The sequence below is a fragment of the Cupressus sempervirens genome, chromosome 7 (assembly GCF_028749045.1).
Source record: "Cupressus sempervirens isolate cs-2001-9-10 chromosome 7, ASM2874904v1, whole genome shotgun sequence".
Taxonomy (NCBI): Eukaryota; Viridiplantae; Streptophyta; class Pinopsida; order Cupressales; family Cupressaceae; genus Cupressus; species Cupressus sempervirens.
Genome location: NC_143124.1, coordinates 813,397,836 through 813,420,524, shown reverse-complemented (window position 1 = coordinate 813,420,524; position 22,689 = coordinate 813,397,836). Strand labels below are relative to the sequence as shown.

Here is a 22,689-nt window from a genome sequence, read left to right as displayed (position 1 = left end):
GATTTTAGTGTGCAAGGAAAATTAGCAATAAGAGAAACATTCACAAACTAAAACTATATTCACATATGAGATTAGACAAAGGAAACAATTAAGGAATGCAAACCCAAAAAAGGAAACACTCATGCTTCCTTGATTTTGTAGATGTGTTCTTTGATGTGGATGTATGCTCAAGATGCTCAAAAGCTGCTTCAATGGAGGTGGATAATGATAAATTGGTAGCTTTGTGAGCTCTCAATTTGGCATTATAAGAGTAAGATTGATGGCTTTGGTTCTCAAAATAGCATGGTAACTTTAGCTCAAAGATTGTTATTGAAATGGCTTGGGATGAGATTCAATTTATAGGCTAAGGGCTTGAGGGATGGAGGGCTAAGATGCAAGGAGAGATGAAGGCTTAAGGAGGGCTAGGATGCACTCAAAGGAGAGCACATGGATTGTGCTTATTTAGCACCAATGGGTAGGTGACACTTGTCACAAGGAGGATGAGTGTGAGAGGGTAGGGTAAAGGGTTGGTTAAAGGCATGATGAGTGGGGTTGAGTATGTAAGAGGGATGTAAGAGGAATGAGTGTGGAAGAGGGAAGAGTGTGGAAGATGGATGTAAGAGTCATGAGTGGGTTTGTAAGAGTCTTTTATGGTTTGTAAGAGCACTCATGACTTGGTGGTTGAGATTTTTGAGGGGAGACTTTGATTTGGTTTAGGAAAGTCTTAAACTTGTTTAGGGAATGTGACAACATTAGGGAGTGGATTAGGCTTGGGTTTAGGATTAGATTAGGGATGTTAGAGATGTGCAAGTGGATGGCATTAATGAGGGTGGGTGAGTTAGTGGCTAAGCTTGGTTAGTATGGGTGGATGGGGTGGATTAGGCTAAATGGAGGATTAGGGATAAGTTAGGGGTTTTTAGATTTGAGGATTTTATTTATCAAATAGATTTATTTAATAAATGAGGATTTTTGGAATTAGATAGAAGAATAGGATTTAATTGATAAATAATAGGTTATTTGATTTATCAATTAGGACTATAGATGATTAATTAAATTAATCAACTAGGGATGGCAAATGATTAATTAAATAAAAATTTAATTAATGATGCCTTTACAGATAACTAAATAGGATTACTAAAGGAGTGTAATCAAATTTAGGTGTCTACACCTATCAACTTCAATCCTTGATTCAATTTAATCCTTGATTTTTTTAAGTCAATTTTTTTTTGTATTCTTTGTCCTGATGTGTTCTTCAATCGACCACACATCTGGGTTGTTTTGTGATCCCAAATCGATCTCACACTTCAATTTCTTTCTTTGATTACATGTGTTCCCAAATTGATCACACATTAGTCAAAAAGGGGCAAATGTATGCACCCTAAATGGTTGCCTAGACTATGGGCCCCCATTATTCAATTTATCAAATTTCCTGAATCAATGGTTTGTAGTATTTTATCAAATCAATTCAAATCAATTTCTTTGATCAAATTGTAATTAATTCAATTATTTTAACATTTCCTAAAGTTTGATAATCTTATCTTAAGTCTTATTTAATTAAAAAAAACCTCTCATTTAATTCAATAATTAATCCACATTTAATTAATTAAGAGAAAAATCACTTTTTTAAATTTAGTTAAATATTTCATATTTAATTAAAAGAACTTGCTCCCTTTTAATTAAATAAAATCCTACTTGAAAAAGGAAATAAAATAAATAAAAATTAAATAAATTCTCTTTTCCTCTACACTTAAATGCACATATTTCTAAGTGAGATTCCATTTAATTTTCTTTCTCTTTTCTCATTGGTGGAATTTTGTCTCCCACAGATCATTCTTTCTCCACCCTTGATTAAATCTTATTGCCTCTTAATTTTAATCGTCCATTCTTCTTTATAAGGGAGAGCCCTCCCCTCATTTTGACATCCACGATTATGCTATTGTTATGCTGCAAGTTTGGAGAGCGATTTTTGGAGAAGGAGTTTGAGCATTAAAGCTTTTTGTGGAGAACTTCCATCTTCTTGTCTTCTTCTCTTATGCATCCATGACTTCTATCATCATGATCCATCCTTGCATTTAATATTAGCTTAGATCCATATTTGCTTTCATAGATTAATCTTGCATTGTTATTTCCTTTCATAGATTAGATTTTCTTTCTTACATTGCTTTGAATTGTTCATTTAGATTAGCTTGCATCTTCATTTGCATGCATATTTTAATTTTTGAATCTCTCATTTTATGGTGTACTTGCATAGGGACAAACTAAGTTAAAACTGAGGGCCTTCCTTACAAATCCTTGCACTCCATGAATACAGAGCTACGAGCCACCATTCGAGACCTCATTCTTGAGTAAGTTTGGATATAATGACTCATAGAAGTGTGCTCACATTTTAGAACAAGAACAAGTAAAGGTAGAATAATAGAGAGAGTTGAAGGGAATTTTAAAAATATTAATAATTATGTTATTTTAAGAAATATATAAATAACAATAAAAATTATATTAATTATAAGTTGAAATATTTAATTTTAAAAATAAATTGGTGATTACTTAATTCAAACTACCAAAAGATCTAGTAAGTTTGAGGGGCAGTATTAGTTTTACAATTTGTAAAATGGTATTAAAAAAAAACTAAAGCAAGATTGTAAAATAATAGTTAGTAAGACATAGTACATGTAAACTTAAAGAAATAACGTTTTACAATTGTCAAAAATAAACATTAATGTAAAACTAATAAATATATTTAAAATAAGAAATATAGAACATTTAACTCTATATTTGAACTTGGTAGAAGAATAGATTGTGATAATTAATATTGATTAGACATTATTTTTGTCTAAAATTGTGTGAGGTGGAAGATAAGGCATCGGCTAGGTGCAACTTACTTGCACCGAGCCTGCCCGTCTACACCCCTTGGGCTGCCCTTACTTTGACGTCCTTCGTTGACAGAACAGTCAGTCAAATATTCCGTGCCATGCAAAATTGTTAATCAATAAATAACTCTTTCCATGAAACTTTAATCATTTTTAAAACTACAATACATTTTATATTATATGGTTTAATTTAATTGGATGTGCATAAATAATCGTAAGTTAATATTTTAATTTGCTGAAATTTGCAAAAGTTAAACATAATCTAAAAATTAAAAATAATAATTAATATTTTTTTTTTATAAAAATAATTAATATATTATTTTATTAATATTTTATTGGAGAAATCTTTAAAGTTAGTTTTAGGTTACCTTCAAATTTTAGTTTTAAGTTATGATTTAAAATAAATTTAATTTAGTTTTCATAAATTGTTAGAATTTTGTTTTAATTATGAAGTTCTAAAGGAAAACAAATGTTATTTCCATTTTCAATTATTTTTAACCTTTAATTTGATTTGTCATCCATTTTACAAAATGTTCTAAATGATAAATATTTAAAAAAAATTTAAAAAATTATTTTTACATTTAAGTGTTGTATTAATTCTATATTGTAATATATAATTAACTTTTATTTATTCATAAATATCTATTTTCTATATTATTCATAACATTTTAAATAATTTTCTTTTTATTTTATGGTTAAAATTAAGATTACATTAAGGTTCAAGGTTCATTATAGTTATAGTTATGATTTTGATTCAAGCGAGTGTTAAAGTAAGGATATTGATTTACAAAATTTAATTATATTAAAAACTCTAAACTTAATCACAAAACTAATCATACTTCTTAACGTAACTTCAATCGTTACCCTAACACTAGCTCTAATAAAAATTGTAACCCTAATTATAATAGTAACTATGATTGACCCTTTAATTGTAACTTTTAAACTTTAATCTAATCATAGTCCCAACTATGAAAGAACAAGAAAATTAATTAAAAATATTATGAATAATATAAAAAATAAATTTATGAACACTAAATGAAGACTAATTATATATTGCAATTTAGAACTAAAACAAGACCTGAATGCAAAAATAAAAATAAAATATTTTTTGTAAGATTTAAATGTAAAAGTAAAATTAAAGTATTTTTTTGTATTAATTGTTTTTATAACATTTTGTAAATCATTATACTTACCTTAACACTTGTTGAATTGAATCAAAATTATAACTCTAATTATAATTAACCCGTAACTCTTCAACCTTGAACCTTAAACCTTAATGTAATCTTAATTGTAACCATAAAATAAAGAGAAAATTATTTAAAATATTATGATGTCCTTTCCTGATAGAGTCAACCAAATAATTCATGCCGTAGTTAGTGAAGTAACTCTTTTGATGCAAAATATTTAAGATAATTTTTTTGACTAAATCTTTTCATATATTTTAAATTTTAGTTTAATGTGTAAAATTTATAAGATATATTTTTTTTAAATACATAATATATGCGTTCAATGATCACAACAAATTAAAACTAGAATTTGTAAACTACAATAATTTTTTTAACTACAATATGTTTTATATTATATGGTTTAATTGGATGCACACAGAGAATCGTAATATAACTAAATTTTGTAAATCATTATACTTACCTTAACATTCACTTGAATTGAATCAAAATTATAACTCTAATTATAATTAACTCGTAACTCTTCAACCTTGAACCTTAAACCTTAATGTAATGTTAATTGTAACCATAAAATAAAGAGATTTTTTAAAAAAATATTATGATGTCCTTTCCTATAGAGTCAGTCAAATAATTCATGCCGTAGTCAGCGAAGTAACTCTTTCATGCAAAATATTTAAGATATTTTTTTTGACTAAATCTTTTCATATATTTTACTAAATCTTTTCATATATTTTAAATTTTAGTTTAATGTGTAAAATTTATAAGATTTAAAAAAAAAAAAACATAATATATGCATTCAATGATGGCAACAAATTAAAACTAGAATCTGTAAACTACAATCATTTTTTAAACAAGAATATGTTTTATATTATATGGTTTAATTGGATGCACACAGAGAATCGTAGTATAACTAAATTTTGTAAATCATTATACTTACCTTAACACTCACTTGAATTGAATCAAAATTATAACTATAATTATAATGAATCCGTAACTCTTCAACCTAGAACCTTAATGTAATCTTAATTGCAACCATAAAATAAAAAGAAAATTATTTAAAATGTTATGAATGATATAAACCATAGATATTTATGAATAAATTAAAATTAATTATATATTACAATTTAAAATTAAAACAAGACTTAAATGTAATAGTAATTTTTAATTTTTAATTTTTTATATTTATCATTTAAAACATTTTGTAAAATGGATGACAAATCAAATTAAAGGTTAAAAATAAGTGAACATAGAAATGACATTTGTTTTCCTTTAGAACTTTATAATTAAAACAAAACTCTTGAAAACTAAATTAAAATTATTTTAAATCATAACTTAAAACTAAAATTTGAAGGTAACCTTAACTAACTTTAAAATTGCTCTAACAAAATATTAATAAAATAATATATTAATTATTTTTATAAAAATAAATATTAATTATTATTTTTAATTTTTAGATTATGTTTAATTTTTACAAATTTCATACAAATTTCAGCAAATTAAAATATTAATTTACGATTCCCTATGCGCATCCAATTAAATTAAACCATATAATATAAAATGTATTGTAGTTTTAAAAATGATTAAAGTTTCATGGAAAGAGTTATTTGCTGACTAACAATTTTGCACGACACGAAATATTTGGCTAACTGTTCTGTCAGCGAAGGACATCAGAGTAAGGGCAGCCCAGGGGTGTAGACGGGCAGGTTCGGTGCAAATAAGTTGCACCGTAGCTGGCCGGAAGATAAAAATGATTTTTTTTTTGAAAAATCTGATCACTCTGAAAGTTATAATTAATACATTCATATAGAATTGTTATAAAATATTTGTATTTTTGTTGAATAATATTGATTTTTTTCCCTACCAAATGTGGTCAATAAAATGAATGAAAAATATGATTTATAAAATAATAAAAAGTTTTAAAAAATAAATAAAATTTGAGGTTTCGCTGATTGGAGAATTGAATTGAAAAATTAAATTGAATGAAAGTATCTGTGGCAGAACTAACTTTTGCCCGCTCAAAATGAAATTCAAATGTTTGAGGTGCGCTGAAACTGGGCGAGAGTCCAAACGCACATCTTGCTATCATGGCACGCAACGCTTTCCAGCGAAAAAAGATCACAGCCGCTAAACAACAGAGAAAATCCGTTAGGGTTTCACCCCGACACGATTGTGACAACCCCAATGACAATGCGACTACCCTCTACAATCTTTCCGGCTTTCCAACTGAATTTGTGCCAAATCCCCTTACACCCGAGGAGCATGACAAGACGAAGAGGGCGAAGAAGAGGAAGAAGACATGCCTCACTAAAGACGGAGTCTCTGGTAAGGAAAACAATGACGAGTGTTTGAAAAAAGAAAGGGCATACGTGAAGAAGAAGAAGGAATGCAGGCCACTTTTGGGAGGATCGAGCTGCGAGGGATGGAGCAAGGAGCAGGATAGTGCTCTTCAAAATGCTTATTACAAAATCAAGCCTCTTCCCAACTTCTGGAAGCAGATTGCGAAATTGGTATGTATTCAAGTTTATCTTCTTTATGTTTTTAATTCAAGTTGTATGGTTGGGTTTCCCTGATTTTAAGGTCTCTATTCTCAACGGGTTTGTCCCGTCTCCCGCTTCCTTTTTATTTTATTTTATTTCAACGCATTTATCTGCTTTCCGTTTCCAATAATGGTCTAGACTCTAAACCAAGTCTGGTGCAAACTAAAACAAATCTGGCATAAACATAAACCACATCTGGCACAGTACAGAAGACCGGTTTAAGCATAAGCTAAAAACAATGGGACTCAAGCAGAGTGAGTCGAAGGGAGTATAACAGTAGTCTGTCATGAACCAAATATAGTTGGTTCTCATCATTCAGTAGGTAATAAACCTTTTGTTTTAAACCAAGAATGATGGGATTTGCTAATTTCAACGCCAATCTTCAACTGCTGGGTCCAATGCTGAAACTTCCGTAGCAGGAGGGCTGTAAGCCTTATACAAACAAACAGACAGACATGCAACACCTCAACCTATGGTCACTATAGAAGGTTCAGCAAGGGTTTGGGAAGCTGTCATGCAATCTTTCCTTCAAAAGAAGGTAGTTGATACAGCCAAAAGACTGATGCTGGTAAATGTGAAACAGTACAAAGTTATTTTAAGATGCAGGTAGACTCAGAAGTTAAAAAAATCGCATAAGAAGTGTTTTGCAATGATTTTACTGCAAGTGAATGGAATCTTGGGCTTGATTCACCAAATTAGTGTGGAGCAAACATGGCAGAAAGAGAAGGGAATCAAGAGGATTAAAAAAAAGGCAAAAACTAGTTAGAACCTTAGATTATTTGTGCATCATGGAGAGACATACACAACGACTAGTGTGGATAGCATTGAAGAGAAACTAGACAATATTTTCTATAGCCCAACTTCAAACCACTAATTTGGTTTTCAGAACTATACGTAGAGGAGCAAATGGATATAATAAAAGGATCCAGTTTATAGAAGTGAGTAATTGGGAAGATGTAATGGGCACCCCTGGATATCCCAAAAAACTAAACCAAATTGCTGAAAGGAATTATGTCAAACAGTTTGCATTCAACTTCTTAAAACCCCTTATAACTCCGGAAATCAAACTTTTATTTGTTTGTTGTGTTTCATGCATGGAATTGGTATCATACAACATAAACAAGAAAGGAACTACAATAATATGCAAAGTGGAAATGAACTGCTGCTAATAAAATGTTATTTTCAGAATTCATAAAACCAAATACATGGCAGATTTATCAACTCACTAATTACTTCAGCAATATTGTCATAATACTCCAGCCCATGCTTACGAACTTGCTGCTACAATACTTTGTCCTTCAATCAGTCCACTACCTTCGTAATACCATTCCCTCAAAGCGGCATAAGCGTCGGACAAGTAGTGAAGAAGATATGAGCAAAATACCAAATCTGCCTGTAGCCGGAAATGCAACTAAACTGCCTGATAATGAAGCCAAAAACAAAGAATTCCAAAGGCCAAACCCCAAGGGAATGACGTCTAGAATGTTACAAGAGAGGATAGACGTCCTCAAATGCCAAGAACTGAGCTGCAACTCACATACCAATTTCGTCTCATATTCCACCTGCCTAATGAAGCCACAGATGCTTCCTTTTATTCTATTCCCACGGGTCCGCTCAACTCATATGGGCAATGTGGGATAAAAGATGTGTAATATAAAACATATATTAAAATACCCCTTATGTCTCCCTTGGGTACACATCACCATAAAATAAATATTAAAGTAACACTTTAATATTTTACAATTAAATTAGACGTTACTTTAATAAAACTTCAGGCATTAAAATGTATTAGCAATCGAACTCCGAATAATGCGAGTGATAGCTCATCGGAAAGCTCTCACCGAGGAGTATCGAATCCAATCACCAAAATTGACTTGCACTGTGTCCTGCCGACTTACTAAAAATAGTAAGTATGCTTGAAACTGAGTAAATCAACTTCGTTTTGGCCCAAACTGGAAATGACTAGGCCAAAACACTCCAAGATCCCATTAAACCCTTCGTTAGCCCTCGGGACCATGTAGAACAAGGCTAACGCACACACACTTGGTCAATTGCTAAAATGGGGACATTACAGAAGATGACAACAAAGTGCATGAAGTGATAGAAATCTCAAGCATGCAGGTCAAAATGGAGATGGGACAACAAGAACTAGAGGCCATAAGACATGAACTAGAGCAATGAAGATCAACTGTAAGTAAGGGATCAGAATTAATGAAAGAAGAGGATACAATGCAATTAAAGGAAATCAATCAGCCTTGGTTGATATGGAATTTGAAGAGTCTCAACTAACTGTACATATAGAAGAAGTCAAATCTTGGTCTCAAGTTCTTAATGGATCAGCAGACAAACCTAAAGGAATGCCAAAATACAAATGAAAGAAGAACAAGGCAAGCATGGCAAAGTTGCAAATATCATTATCAAACGTTTGAATGATTTCAGAGAAAAAGGGATAGCTCACACTCTAGTGAGGGACTTTCTTAGAGATCAGTTGAAGTGGAAAGGGGTATTCAGCAAGCAAATAGGATAGGTAAGCGGATAGATGGAGGGAGAGGCAAACACATTTGAGTCACCTTGAAAAATGTACATGATAAGAATATGATTATGAGAAATAGAAGGTTATTTAGAGGCACACATTTCTATCTAGAAGAAGTTATAAATTTTTCCTAGTAGGAAGAACAAAGGAAGGGGTGGGAAAAGGTAAAAGCAACAAGAAATGGGGGAAAATAGGCATGGCTGCAAAATGGAAAAGCCAAAATTAGTGAATGTTCCTCGAAGGAGAAATGGGAATTAGGGTCCCCACAAAATTGCTAAAGTGTTGTGAGTTCGAACTGCAGAGGTTATCCATGGAGAAGAGGTCCTAGGGTGGAGCCCATAGCAGAGGGGAAAAATATTATCATTCTTGTAGAAGCACATTAACATGATGGTTGCAACGTACTAGATTTTGAAGGTTACAAGAAATTTTCAATTTGGAACAAAGAGACTGAGACAGGTAAAGGTTGTGGCAGGGTTATAATGCTTATACATGAGAAATGGTAAGACATTAAAATTTGGAAAGGAAGACCCAAATAAGCATTATATTTGGTTACAAATTACAGTGGACAACATAACTTTGAGGGTGGCTGCCTATTACTTTGCACCACAAAACTCTAAGTTCTATAAGAGGTGGAATTTAGATAATGAGGATCCATATGTATTAATTTTAAAAAATATTTCATTGTTCACCACCATTATTGACATAATGTTAGTGGGGGACTTCAATGCTAAGACAACTAGTAATCAATCCTTACAACTGATTGGTAGCAAAAAAGGAGATAACAATCCCCTATGGTTGGGAGAGGGCAGCGATCAATTTTGGAAAAAAGCCTCAAAAGATGCTAATAGAGGTTTCTCCCTTTTTGGAACATAACTATTAGGGTTGTGTAGTTTGTTTGGTATGGTCATTTGCAAAATGATGTGAGGTTGGCCAAATTCAGGGGGTATCGCATGCAAAACATATAATGGGCAGATTGTGGTTGATTATCTGATTTTTTTACTAAACCTTACAACTAGAGTGCTTGAATTTGACATTGGTGTATGCCCTATAGAGATGAAATCCTATCACATGCCTCTATTTGTTAAGTTGGACTTGGCTTGAAATAGTCCACACAATAAATAAGATCCTCACATGCAAAAGAAAGCAGCTAACAAAGGCAGAATCCTCTTAAATTAGGAGAACAAGAGCATCTTCAATGCAATGCTTGAGCACCAATTTAATGAAATAAATACCCTCTTGGTGGATGACAAGGTTAATGAGGATTGTGAGTAGGTTTATAGTAGCTTCCTCATTTCTCTAGTCCTTGAGGCTCCAAAGGCATGTCAAAGATCATGTAGTAGAAAGAGGACTAATACTTTTCTAACAAATCCATGTTATGATGAGGAATTTAAGGCATCAAAGATATCTTTAAAAGGGAAAGACTTAGCAAGGAACTCAAGAAGTGGCACACAAAATTGGTTCAAGCAAAAAAAGAAGAGTATGTTAAGACAAGAAGGGAACAATTAACATTCCTTGGAAAGCATGATCTCAAAAAGTTTTGGAAAGAGTTACAGTAGGAGAGAAAACGAATTGAGAACACTACTATAGAAGCACAATGTTTTGAGTATGCAAAGTTGTATGTATGTCCATAAGAGGAAAACACTCCTCCCATAATGAATGCACAAGAGGAATTCTTCACAGTTATGATATCAAGCTAGGGATAAAAAAAATTGGCAAGTGGTAAAGCTAGTGATATTGTGGGCTGCAAGCTGAATCTTAAAATGGGGAGCGGAAATCCTTGCACCTCACATAAAAAAGAATTTTCAATCATGTCATTCATGATGGTTTCTTGGCGGATTAGACAAATAGTTTGGTTATTCCCCTCTTGAAGAGTGGTGATATCAATAATCCATCTAACTACCACACAGTTATGGTTAACCCACTTTTTGACAAACTTTTTTTGGGAGTGCGATAGAGTGAAGAATCAACAATTTGGTAGAAGGTGAGGGAAAAAGGGCAAGATGACAAGTGAGTTTGAAACCTAGACATTCCACTATTGACCATTGTGTCACTCTTGGACATTTAATTGAGAAAACATGGAAGCATTAGGAAAAATAAGCTTATTGTCGTTTTGTAGACTTTAGGAATGCTTTTGACATGTTACATAGAGACAAGCTATGGAATAAAATGGAAGAATTGGGTAATACTGATGAATATAAAACGACAATGCACAGATTATATGACAAAGTTAGAACTTAAGTTAGAATTAGTCAAAGAAGGCCCAAATACTTTGGTAGTGACATTGGTGTTAAACAAGGATGTACTTTTACCCAACCTTGTTTGGGCTATAAGCTGATGGGAAAGCTGTTCATTTGGTTGGGTATGTTGTCAAACTTCTTTTGTACGTTCATGATCTTATGTTAATGTCAAATACAACTCTAGGGTTGAGAGATCTTTTAGGGGCCTTAAAGAACTTTTGCCAATAGGTTGGGATGCTAGTGAACTTTACCAAAACCAAAATCATGATTTTCTCTTTAAGGAGAAAAGAAAAGCATATTATGTTCCTTTTTGAAGGCTATGTTGGGAGACACATAGAACGAAAAGGATATAGGGGTTGGAAAGCCTCATATTTACTCTAGAATAGATTCATAACAACTGAATTTTGGGATTGGATAACCAAGAAGACTCTTTTCGGTTTGCGGGTGACATCAGTGCTTGTATATGGCTGCAAGGTTTGGGGTGGCAGCATGTCAAACTGTGGATGGAAACAACTAAAGAGAATTTTGAAGCACCTAATCACAAGTAATCTTAAAGTTAAAACCTCTGTAACTTATGATATTCTCTTAGCGAAGGTTGAGACTTTTCCGTTGGAGACATCAACAATAACTTGGTTGCATAATTTTTTAAAGAAGGTTGAAAAAATGCATAATCAATGACGATCGAAAATTGTGAAGGAAACGGATCTTGACCGTTGAAAGAAAACTTTGACAAAGCAAAATTAAAAGTGGTTGAATAAATGGAACATTAAACTACATGTGTGTCCTAATACAAATGTGAACATAAAAAGTTGTCATAGAGAATTCTAAAGTGCCATGTGGACTAATAACATTGGTCAAAAAAGGCTTACTACATTCAAGAGTTCAACCCAACTAGAGAGCATGGTGAGAAAATGTTTTTAGGGGCTACTATTAATGGAAAGCAAGACTATAGGTGGTATAATTAAGGACATGATCACATCATCTCAGGTGGAAGGTAGGTAGATGGAAGAGGCCCAAAGAGGCTTCGGAGGATAAAACTTGCATGTTTTGTAAGATGGGCACAATTGAAATTGAATGACACTTTCTTACAGAATGTGTAGCTTATGATGATATTTGAGCTCAATATGAAATCATCTTGAAGCTTTACAATATGCACAAATTATTTGAAAAGGACAAGACCAATGAAACTATTGGTGTTTTGGTGAAGATTCATAATAAAAGATAGGAAATGGAAAGGAATATGGAAATTGCTAAAGGCTGTGGGCGGTCTCTTAGACTGCTTGCTCTTGTGGATGTCATTAAAATCATTGATTCATTACACACATGCATTGAATGTTTCCTATGAATTTGGAGAATGTGCCCTTTTGAAGAAGAACAAGGGGTGAGATGGATCTGATGAGGGGGGAGGTCTTCCAAAGTCGAAGGCTCCAATGTTGTCCCTTCGAAAGTTAGCCATGATTGTTTCCTTGTTTTTGTCTATAATGGCGTTCACCAATACTGCATTTCCTGGTTGGTTCATGAAAGCTTCAATGTTAGTAGGTGATGGTATAGCGTTCTCTGGGTTGAAGGATGGTTGAGTGCTCAAGGGGAGTGATACTGTTGGATCCAAATGATAGGGCTCCATTGTTTCCTTCTTCTTGCCTAAGCGAGTGACGGGTGGCATGAAAAATGCAGAATGTTTCCTAGGTATGAGATGCAACAATGCTGATGGAGGCAATAGAGGAAGGCTTTTCTATGCAAATGATTTCCTAGGTTGAGGCAAAGCTGTATGACAAAACCTAAGGAGGATTGGGTTGAGGATTCTAACTTCAAAGATATGTTGCCAAAGCACGAAAGGTCTGCTTTCCTATGTGCAAGCTTGGTGGTGATTGTGTCAACTTAAGGATTGACTGATGATCCTTTAGGAAGAACACGAGATTGACCACTTGTGGATCCCAACCTTTAGCTCAAGGTGATGAGGGATAACAAGTGACAAAGCTAAATTACCCTAGACAAAGCTCTGTCAAAGGGATAACCTGGGTGAGATTGGTGGATTTGGAAGATGTTAGGAATGGCAAACTTTTGGCAAGGTGACAACAATTTTGAAGGCTTGGATGTGAGGTTTTGATTGCTGGTTAGATGGTTTGGTTCTAAATGAGATGAATGAGCTAAAATGCTTTAAGGGGATGACTAAGGATGGCTAGCTTACCTACAAAGATGACTCTAATGCAAAAGTGAAGCTTATGGAAGAAGATGTGGAGAAACAAGGGGGTCTAATCATAGAAATCATGCCTGGTTGGTAAGGCATAAGCATTGTTAACTCCTGGATGTTGGTTAAATTGGATTGTGCGATCTAACCAGGCCTCTTGAAGGGCTTCGTCAGCAGCTTTGTCCTCTGCTTTGTGGAGTTTGGCAATTCGAGGGCTTGGTGTTAGTTCCTTTCTCTTGGCTGAAAGTTCTTGGTATGCCTGAGATGGCTTGAGTTTGACTTTGTGAAACTTCTGTTTGGGTTTGGGTTGCTCTGACATCAATTCCTGAATCTGCTTAGCTTTGAGAGATCTTGGTTGTTTTTCTTCAACTTGTTCAACTTTTGGAATAGGCAGTGACTATGCTAAGTGTGCCCTAAGCTAGGATTGACCAAGTTTGGCAAACATGCATTCAATAAGTAAAAGACCAAGCAATAGTTAGAAACAATCAGATAGAAGTTTTGATTCCCAGAATGTGATACTTGCGCGAATGAGTGTGTATGTTTTACAAATGTTTCGATCAGTCACTTCAAACACATTAACATTTTAGATGGTTGTCTACAAGGATGACAGTTGGTTTAGCTAGGGAGTCCTCGATATACTCAAGGTATGTGAGGCCCAAATCCGTAGATGAAGCCAAAAAGATGTCACAAAGTCGAGAGGAGCGGTAACCCACTTCTCCTCTTTCACTTCTCAAGGGTATAAAGTTCCTTGAGGCTTAGCCCGAGTGACAAAATCTTGATCCCAAGAGAGGTGTCTTTCGATTCACCTCCCGGTTCTTATACTCTGTCAGAACGCTGGAGTCAAGGTCGTCCAAGGGGTGATGAAATCCCCAAGCAGGCCTCCTAAAAAGAAACAAGGTTTTGGATCCTAATTTTATGCACCCAAGATGGCCTCGAAAGATGACAAGGGGAGAGAAGACTTGGATGACCTTGGGCTAAAAAACACGCTTGTTCTTTTACCAACTGACTCTTATTTGTGCTGATCTAGACTTTGCAAGCACTCATGTTTAAGAGAATGTTCAATTCCAACTTTGAAATGCGCGAACAAAGCAAAATCGAATGAAGAATGAAAACAAAAAGAAGAGTTAGGGTCAACAAAAAGGTAAACTCGCGGGCTCGGAGGTCCTCCACGTCAAGTATCGATTAATTTTCTTTAAGGCATTCAAGAGTTGGTGTGATTTTGTTTTTAAGCCCAAAACAAAGATGTGTAAGATTCGATTTCAAGCGCGCGCCCGGAGGCCCTCCACGTCAATAGTTGTTCAATTTTAGTGCCCAAACTTGAAGTGTGATCGATTTAGTTTAGAGTTTTGGTCATTTAAGAATTTTGATAAAGTTAAAGCAAACTTTCAAAGACCAAGTGAGTGAGTTAGATTGTGGAACATTTAACACCTTTTTCAAGTAGACCCATCCCCATAGATGGCGTTGAGATTGCAACCAATGGTTGAATTGATGGGTGATTAGAAAAGAGGTGAGTCCAAAGAACTACTCAAATTGATTTTTGCAAATTTGTATTTAACTTAACGAAGTTTCTTAAATGTCCAAAAATCAAACTTTGTCTAAATTGCATGTGGAAAAGAGATTTGTTTTGTTCAATTTTAAAAGCTCCAAATGAAGTGTTTGATATTGCAATGGTTAATTGATCCTTGGCATTCAAGATTGGATTTGTTGTTTTAGTCATGCATTCAAGAAAAATTTGATTTTAATCCATGGCATTCAAGAGTGTGTTTATCAACATGCATTCAAAAACAAGTGATTAAACATTCAAGTTTTTTCCTTTGAGCATTCAAGATTGAGATTTTTTGTGTTGTTTTAAGAACTTTGAAGTGCTTTGTTTTAACCTTAGATCATTCAAAATTGTTTTGGACTCAAAAGTGAAAATGACTCTTTGGACTTTGGTTTTCATTCAAGATTTTGTGTTCTAGTTTGCATATTTTAAGCCCAAAAATGATATTCCTAGATTGTTTTGATGCATGAAAAATCTAAAAAACATTCAAAATTTTGCAACAAGACATTTGTTTGGAACAAATAACAAAGCTTTTAGGACAATTTTTGGCAACTATTTAGGACTCTTAGTTTTCATGAGATTTTTAAAAGAACTTTAAAATATTTGCAAATGAGGTTCATTTTATCCTTGATTGATGCTTTGAGTTTGATTTAGATTTTAGTGTGCACTTAGTGTTGATTTTTAACCTTTTGAAATGGAAACTTGAAGTTCTTTTTAAATTTTCAAAAATGAAGTGTTCCTAACTTTGCATGAATGCATCTAAAACTTTGATGTTGCAAGGATGCAAATGATTGGATTGGTTTAGTTTCACTTGTTAAAAGATTTTTTCTTTTTTGCAAATTTTTAATTTTTAATGGATTTAAGTATGATTTGGGGGTTCATTTTAAGCATTAAAAAGAAGTGTGTATGATTTTGCTTCTTTAAAAAAAAATGGCCAAGATCTCCCACAAGAAGAAGAAGAAGAAGTAGATGGAATAAGAAGAATATAGACAAGAAGAGGAAGAAGAATTCCAAGTGCTTTGTCCACCCATAAGCTTGAAAAATTTGCAAATACTATGAGATAGACTATGAGTTCCTTTGTCTTCTTCATGCTCATGTGGACCTACAAAACCAATTTATACAATCCTACCAATCACAAAAACAAGCAAAATTAGCCAAAATTAGCAAATGACATACAAAACTTGACTAAAAAAGCTAATGAAGATGACCCATGCGGGGTCCCATCGGGCGTGCCAAAATGTATATGAGCAATGTTAGTATGCTAATAGAAACCAAATTTAAATAAAGCTTCTACAAACTAAACAAAATTCATAAACTTCAAGATGGACTAAGATGAGCTCTCAATTGAGAATATGAGCCATTAATGGACTCTCTCAATAAGAAGCTCTCTTGTTGAGTGGCTTTGTCTAAATAGATAGGATGTATGCTCAAGATTTTATGCTTCAAAAAGGGCTTCAAATGGAGTTGGAATTTGGGTGTGAGTGTATGGTTTTGATGTAAAATGGCTGCTTAAAATGGCATTATGACTTTACTTCATGGATTGTGTTGTTTTGCAAAAGGGAAGGATCCAATTTATAGGCAAGAGGCTTGAGGGATTGAGGGCTAAGATGCAAAGATGGGAAAAAGCTCATGGAGGGCTCAGATTGCATGAGAGGAGAGCACATGGATTGTGGTTCCTTATAGCCAATTAGGGAGTGACACATGTCACAGGGTGAGAGAATGGAGGAAAGGGGAAGGATGAGTCAACAAAGGAGGCTCAAGGGATAAAATTTTCATAATGACCCTCATAATGGCTTGTAAGAGCAATAAAAGGGCTTGGAAGAGTCATTTATGGCCTAGTGGGCTTTATAAAGTTTTATGGTTGGGATATTTTGAAGGAGATGAGAGGAATTTCGACTTGGGCTTGATTAGGAAGGTTTTAAGCTTACTTAGGATTGTGCAAATGATTAGAGGATGGATTAGGATGGTTTAGGATTAACTTAGGGATAGGCAAGTGGATGGCATTTAATGAGGGTGGGTGAAGGAGGAGATATTTGTTAACTTTGGCTTGGGTTAGTAAGTCTTAACCCATGTTTAGAGAATGTGACAAGGTTAGGAGGGGATTAGGATTAGGTTTAAAGACATCTTCTAGAAGAGTCTAGACTTTGGATGAGGATAAAGACTTTCTAGAATAGTTTAGAACTTTCTAGGATGAGGATGAAGACTTTCTAGAAGAGTCTAGAACTTCTTAGGATGAGGATAAATTAGATTTTTAGGAAATAAATAAAGTTTTATTTATTTCAAGGGTTTGGGTTGAGGAGATATTTATTAAAACTTTTTTAATAAACATGAGGATTAATATTTAATCTTAATTAAATATTTTGAGTTGGGATTAGGGGTAGGAAATGATGGGATTAGCCTTTAATCAAAATTAAAGAAGGATTAGAAGATTTTGGAAGAGGTTAGTGGTCTTAAGGAAATTGGCCAAGTTTTGGGCAAAAAATAAATTTTTTATTTATTTTGGGTTTTTTGGTCAATTTATTAATTAAATAATTAATAAATAAGGAAATAATGTTTAAATAGGATTTAAACATTTTTGGGGGGGATTCTTTAATTAAATATTTTTAATTAAGATAAAGGGATTTAATGGCATAAAAATAAATAAATAAATTAAATAAATAATTAATTAATAAATGATGATGTCATCAAGAATTTTTCAGAAAATAAAAATACTTTATTTTTTAAAGGTTTTTAGGTGTCTACACCAATAAGTAGATTTGAAATTAGAAAACAAAGAAAATATGTGTTTTTCACCCAATGGAATTGAGCTCCAACAAGCTTGAGTTGTCATGCCCCTTCTTGAGAAGAACACATTGATCATAGACAAGGAGGAGGCCGATTTCAAATAGTGGCAAATAACATGGATATTTTATGCGATGATCTTAATGATAAAACAGGTGGCCGAATTAATAATGAAGACCAATAAAATTTATAGCAAATAGGAATTCAAGAAGTAACTAATTGTTAACAAAACATAGAAAGGTGCGATGTGTAGTTAAGAAAGTGATAATGGTTATCAAATGTGGCTATCGAGTGTAATTGTTTTAATGGTTTAAAAATAATTAATAAAAAGACATGCCTCTTAAAATAATCATCTCTTAAAAGGGTATGACCCTTATAGATTTAAAGATATATGGGCCAAGGACCCAAACACAATCAAGATGGGGAAGCATTCAATAGGTCAAAGAGCTAATTTTTGATAAAGAAAATAAAGGGAAATTTAGATCAAACCTTTAGACACCGAATAACAAATCACATCAAGCTATTAGACAAGAGCAATCAGTCCAAGAGCTCTACAAATTGAAGCATAATCAACAAGCAAGTGCTTCAAAACCAAGGAATGTCAATTTGTTGTTTCTGTACTTTCTATTTTTATTGATGTCAACTCTTCATGGTATTAATGTCAACTTGTTGAGTCTTGAGAAGTTATTGAGGTAGAGAAGTTGGTATATATGATTGATAAAAATGATTTGAAAACTAGTTGATTTGATTAATGAAGAAGATTTGAAGGGTGTTATGGAAAATAAAGTATCTGGCGATTAACATAATGGGACGAGTGCTTGAATGATAGTAAGCGGCTGGTATTGTGTATTCAAATGGTCTGATGTTGATTCTAAGGCAGTATAAGATATATCTTGAAAATGAAAGGATAATGGGCAGGATATGCTAGAAAGAGTATTTGGAGATCTTATTGGAGAATGCTTAACATTCCTCCACATAAGATGATGGTAACTTGCGGTTTGATTATAATAACTGAGTTTTGTGAATATTGCAGTATCATGTTTCTAGGTCTCCAACTGTTCTTTTGATGAAGACATGTGTTGTTGGTTGATAGTAAGGCTTGCTATTAGGAAGGCATTAGATAGGTTTAGAGAATGCTCCATATTGGAATTTAAGATTATGTGGTTTGGTGGACATGGTCAAATGGTTTGTGTAGTGTTTTAGTTCAAATGTCTTTTGATGGATTGCTTGATAGGTGAAATTTATTGTCACAAGTGTGATATTGTTGTCTATTTTGGCTCTTGGCCAACTTTTTTGCAGTGATTGAATTTGATTATTAATGGTCTATATATAGGTTATGAAAAGAGTTAAAAGATCAAGGACGATTGCGCCATGGAGTGGTGGGCTTCAGATTATGCTGTGCGCTTTAGAGAATGCTTTTGGGCTGATTTGTAACTTGTTTTTAAATTTTTTCTACACATTATATTTGAGTCCAATTATGGAAGATGTTGCGATGTGTGGATTATAATTATATCATTGGATGAAGACCTGTTATGATGGATTTGGGTCCATCCTTTAGATCATTGGTGGAAGACCTGCGTTGAGTATTTACACTTAAGTTAGATGACTTTGTATTAATAATGCTTATATCTTTTTGTTTGACCATGTTGATGTTTTCGATGAACAAATCACTATATATGTGGGCAGGAATTGATGAGTTTGGTAAGTTAGGATGTGAGCTAATTGTGAAGTATATGTGGATCAAGTGTGAAGATTGAGTAATGCAGACAAGGAAGAGAAAAGTGTTAATTGTTGAATCAGACAGAAAGTTTGCAAAAGCAAATAAGGAGATCCAATATTTTTCACATTTTCCTTTGTGCCTGTTGGAAGGCAATGTGCTCATTTGTCAACATTGTGAAGATTTATATTTGTTGTGGAAGTTCTCTTAGTGTTAGTTGAATCCTTGGCACTGTGCCTAAAACATCAAGGACGATGAGTTCCTTGGTTTTTGGCCTAGGACATTGTAATTTGTTATTTCATATTGTGAGTAAGATTCTCACTGTGGTTTTCACCACATTGGGTTTTCCACATAAATTAGGTGTTCGTGTGTGTATACTTTCATTGCTATATCTTTGATGACAAATAGTTGGTTTAATAATTCGTAATTGAGATTTGTGACAAAATTGCTAAGTAACTGTTTGTGCTGATCCACTCCCCACCCCTCCAACACTCGATAGTGTTGAACACAATCAAGATTGAAGCAATATTTTGTTTACCCAACATCAGGTTGGACGGAGTTTGGTACTCTTGGTCATTAACATTTTGCAGATCAGGGAGGGTCCTAGCAGATTATTAATACACTTATTACTCATAAAAAGGAGTTACATCACTGAATATATAGAAAACAAAATGATTATTATCAAAGGAAATGAATTATCTGCAATTCTAGCAAGCACTGTTTAAGAACGGGTAATGCTGTAATGCACTAATGAGAAATATGATCTACAAAGAAATACTAAATCAGAGTTCTCTATATTCATCTGTATAAACGAAATGTATTCATAACAAATTGATAAACTTATAAGTGTCCAAAATGTTGAAGATGTAGCTTCAGTCGGATTATTGTAATCCTTAAATCGCAGCTGTAAACTTTATATAATTAAAACACACACACACAATTATACATACTTAACTCTGATTATATAAAACTGACAACTGAGATTATCTCTGACAGACTTTAATTAAAATGAAGAATAAATCTCATACATATGCTATTATCCTAAGTTATTGGGTAGTTTGCACCGATGAGTATACATTTTTAAGCACCGATAAAACATTAAGTTATTGGGCATTTTGAATATGTTGTGAACAGTCTCTTACAGTGCGATTACAAGCAGTGGTATCATTCAATATTAACAGTCAAACAATATTAATCAGAAATATTATTAGAGATAATATTTATCTCTAGAAATATAGAGGAAATATCTTGGGACGGTGACAGTATACAGCAAGCTTAATAAAGGATAAGTGAACAACATTATTCAGTACCAAAGTTGAATATCAATCTGCAAACAAACTTAGAATTTATCATTTGTTAGTTTGCAAATTGAAAGAAAATAAGAATTAAATTTTCTATATTAAAGATCTAAATTCGTTAACACAAATTCCTATTAGTATTGACTTATAGAAGGGAAGCTGCAATGTTACCAAAGAAGGGCTTGTATAAATCCAAACTATGGATCTTTGTCTCAAAATAGGGTGGGGATAAACGACCCCAAGCACATTGTGGGCATCATCCCAAGAAAAGCTTAAGGGCTTGGATCTATAAACTTTTAGGGGATCCATTGCAATGTTGGTATTTAGGCAACTTAGTTAACACCTATTCCTTCCGTCTTGAGTTGGAATGGTATAAGGTTGGACATGAGCGTTAAAGATAACTTAAATCTAGTGAGATGAATGTCTAATCTTGTCGCTACAATTGAAACCCTAATTGAGAAATGTAGGTTAAATCAGGTCTAGTCCCAACATGGAACATTACATAATACCAAAAACAATGGTTATTAGTGAAGTTACCCCAAGTTTCTGGGATGGGGGATGACAATGGGTACGACTATATAAAAATAGGGAAAATTTGAATTATACACAGAAAATTTCAGATATCCCTAGTGACGCCACCAGATTCCACCATCTCCACTAGGGATGGGGGACATCCTGATGTTGACTATTTGCAGATTCAAATATTTATGTTTAATGTTCGATGTTCCAATTTAATGCAATGTTAAAGTATTTACTCTTTTACATTTTTATATTTTATATTGCAATAATAATTTCATAACTAGCATTTTAAGTACCATATGTATATATAATCCCCCCTCTTGTCTCCTGCCATCCCCGTTGTCCCCAAATTAAGTTCCCTTTGTCCCCCCGTCCCAAAAACTTGTCCCCTCGTTCCGCCGTTCCGCCGTCCCCCTCATTAAAATAATTTGATTTAATGTAGAATTATAATATACAATATAATACTTCCTTCGAATTTCGATGAATTTAAAAGGTTGTGGAATATCTTTCACTTATAAAGTCAATTTAAAAAAAAAAAAGGATAATTAAAATAGTTTGGCTTTTAAAAAATAAATAAAAAAGCCGGTTTTTATAAATAAAAAATCTTGTTTATTTAAAATATTACCAAACTAAAAGAATAAATTTAATTATTAAAATTTCAAAACAAAACTTATTCCAATTCCTGTTTCAATTGTTGAAACCAATCATAGAATATGCATCTTTCAAACTTATTTTAAGAATGCACGAATACTAGAAGAGAGCTTATTCCAGCATAGGTGAATACCACATTTAGCAATTCTTGCAGTCAAATAGGCTCTCAATTCTTTAGCACTAGTGTCCTTTACAGGCATTTTGTCTTGCAAATTGTAACTAGGGTAAGAGAAGCTTGAACTTAATGTTTTTTGCAATTTGCTAAGGACACCTTCAAACTTTCGCCACCAATTTCTATCTCAACTCCACTCGAATACTAATATGAAAAGACTCATTTTCACCAAAGCAATTATTTTGTTTTGTGATCCATAACTTTTTCATATATCCACCTCACAAATCGTCCAATTTGTTACATTTTTTGAGTACTCGACTTCTACTTTAAGTTATTAAATTAATGATTTGTCCCTCAAAACTTCGAGAAGTCCTTTTTGCCTTTTTACACATCTAACATATGCAATCATCTCCACTATTGCAAATTTTTGGACTCTTGCAAGGCTTTATCAAATGGTTCTTCGAAATCGTTATTTTGTAGCTCACCTTTCTAGTCGTTAGTGAAATAGCAACAAATCGCTATCACACGGACCTCAGAAAAGCT

General features: G+C 33.3%; 1 protein-coding gene across 1 annotated transcript in view; it reads left to right on the top strand.

Moving 5' to 3' along the window:
* Positions 1–6,031: 6,031 nt before the first annotated feature.
* LOC149549881 (uncharacterized) overlaps positions 6,032–22,689 on the top strand; it is a 33,319-nt gene continuing 16,661 nt past the window's right edge. Inside the window, exon 1 of the mRNA XM_089793099.1 lies at positions 6,032–6,537. Coding sequence (XP_089649225.1) covers positions 6,115–6,537 — 423 coding nt within the window. The 5' untranslated portion in view covers positions 6,032–6,114. The remainder of the gene's footprint in view (positions 6,538–22,689) is intronic.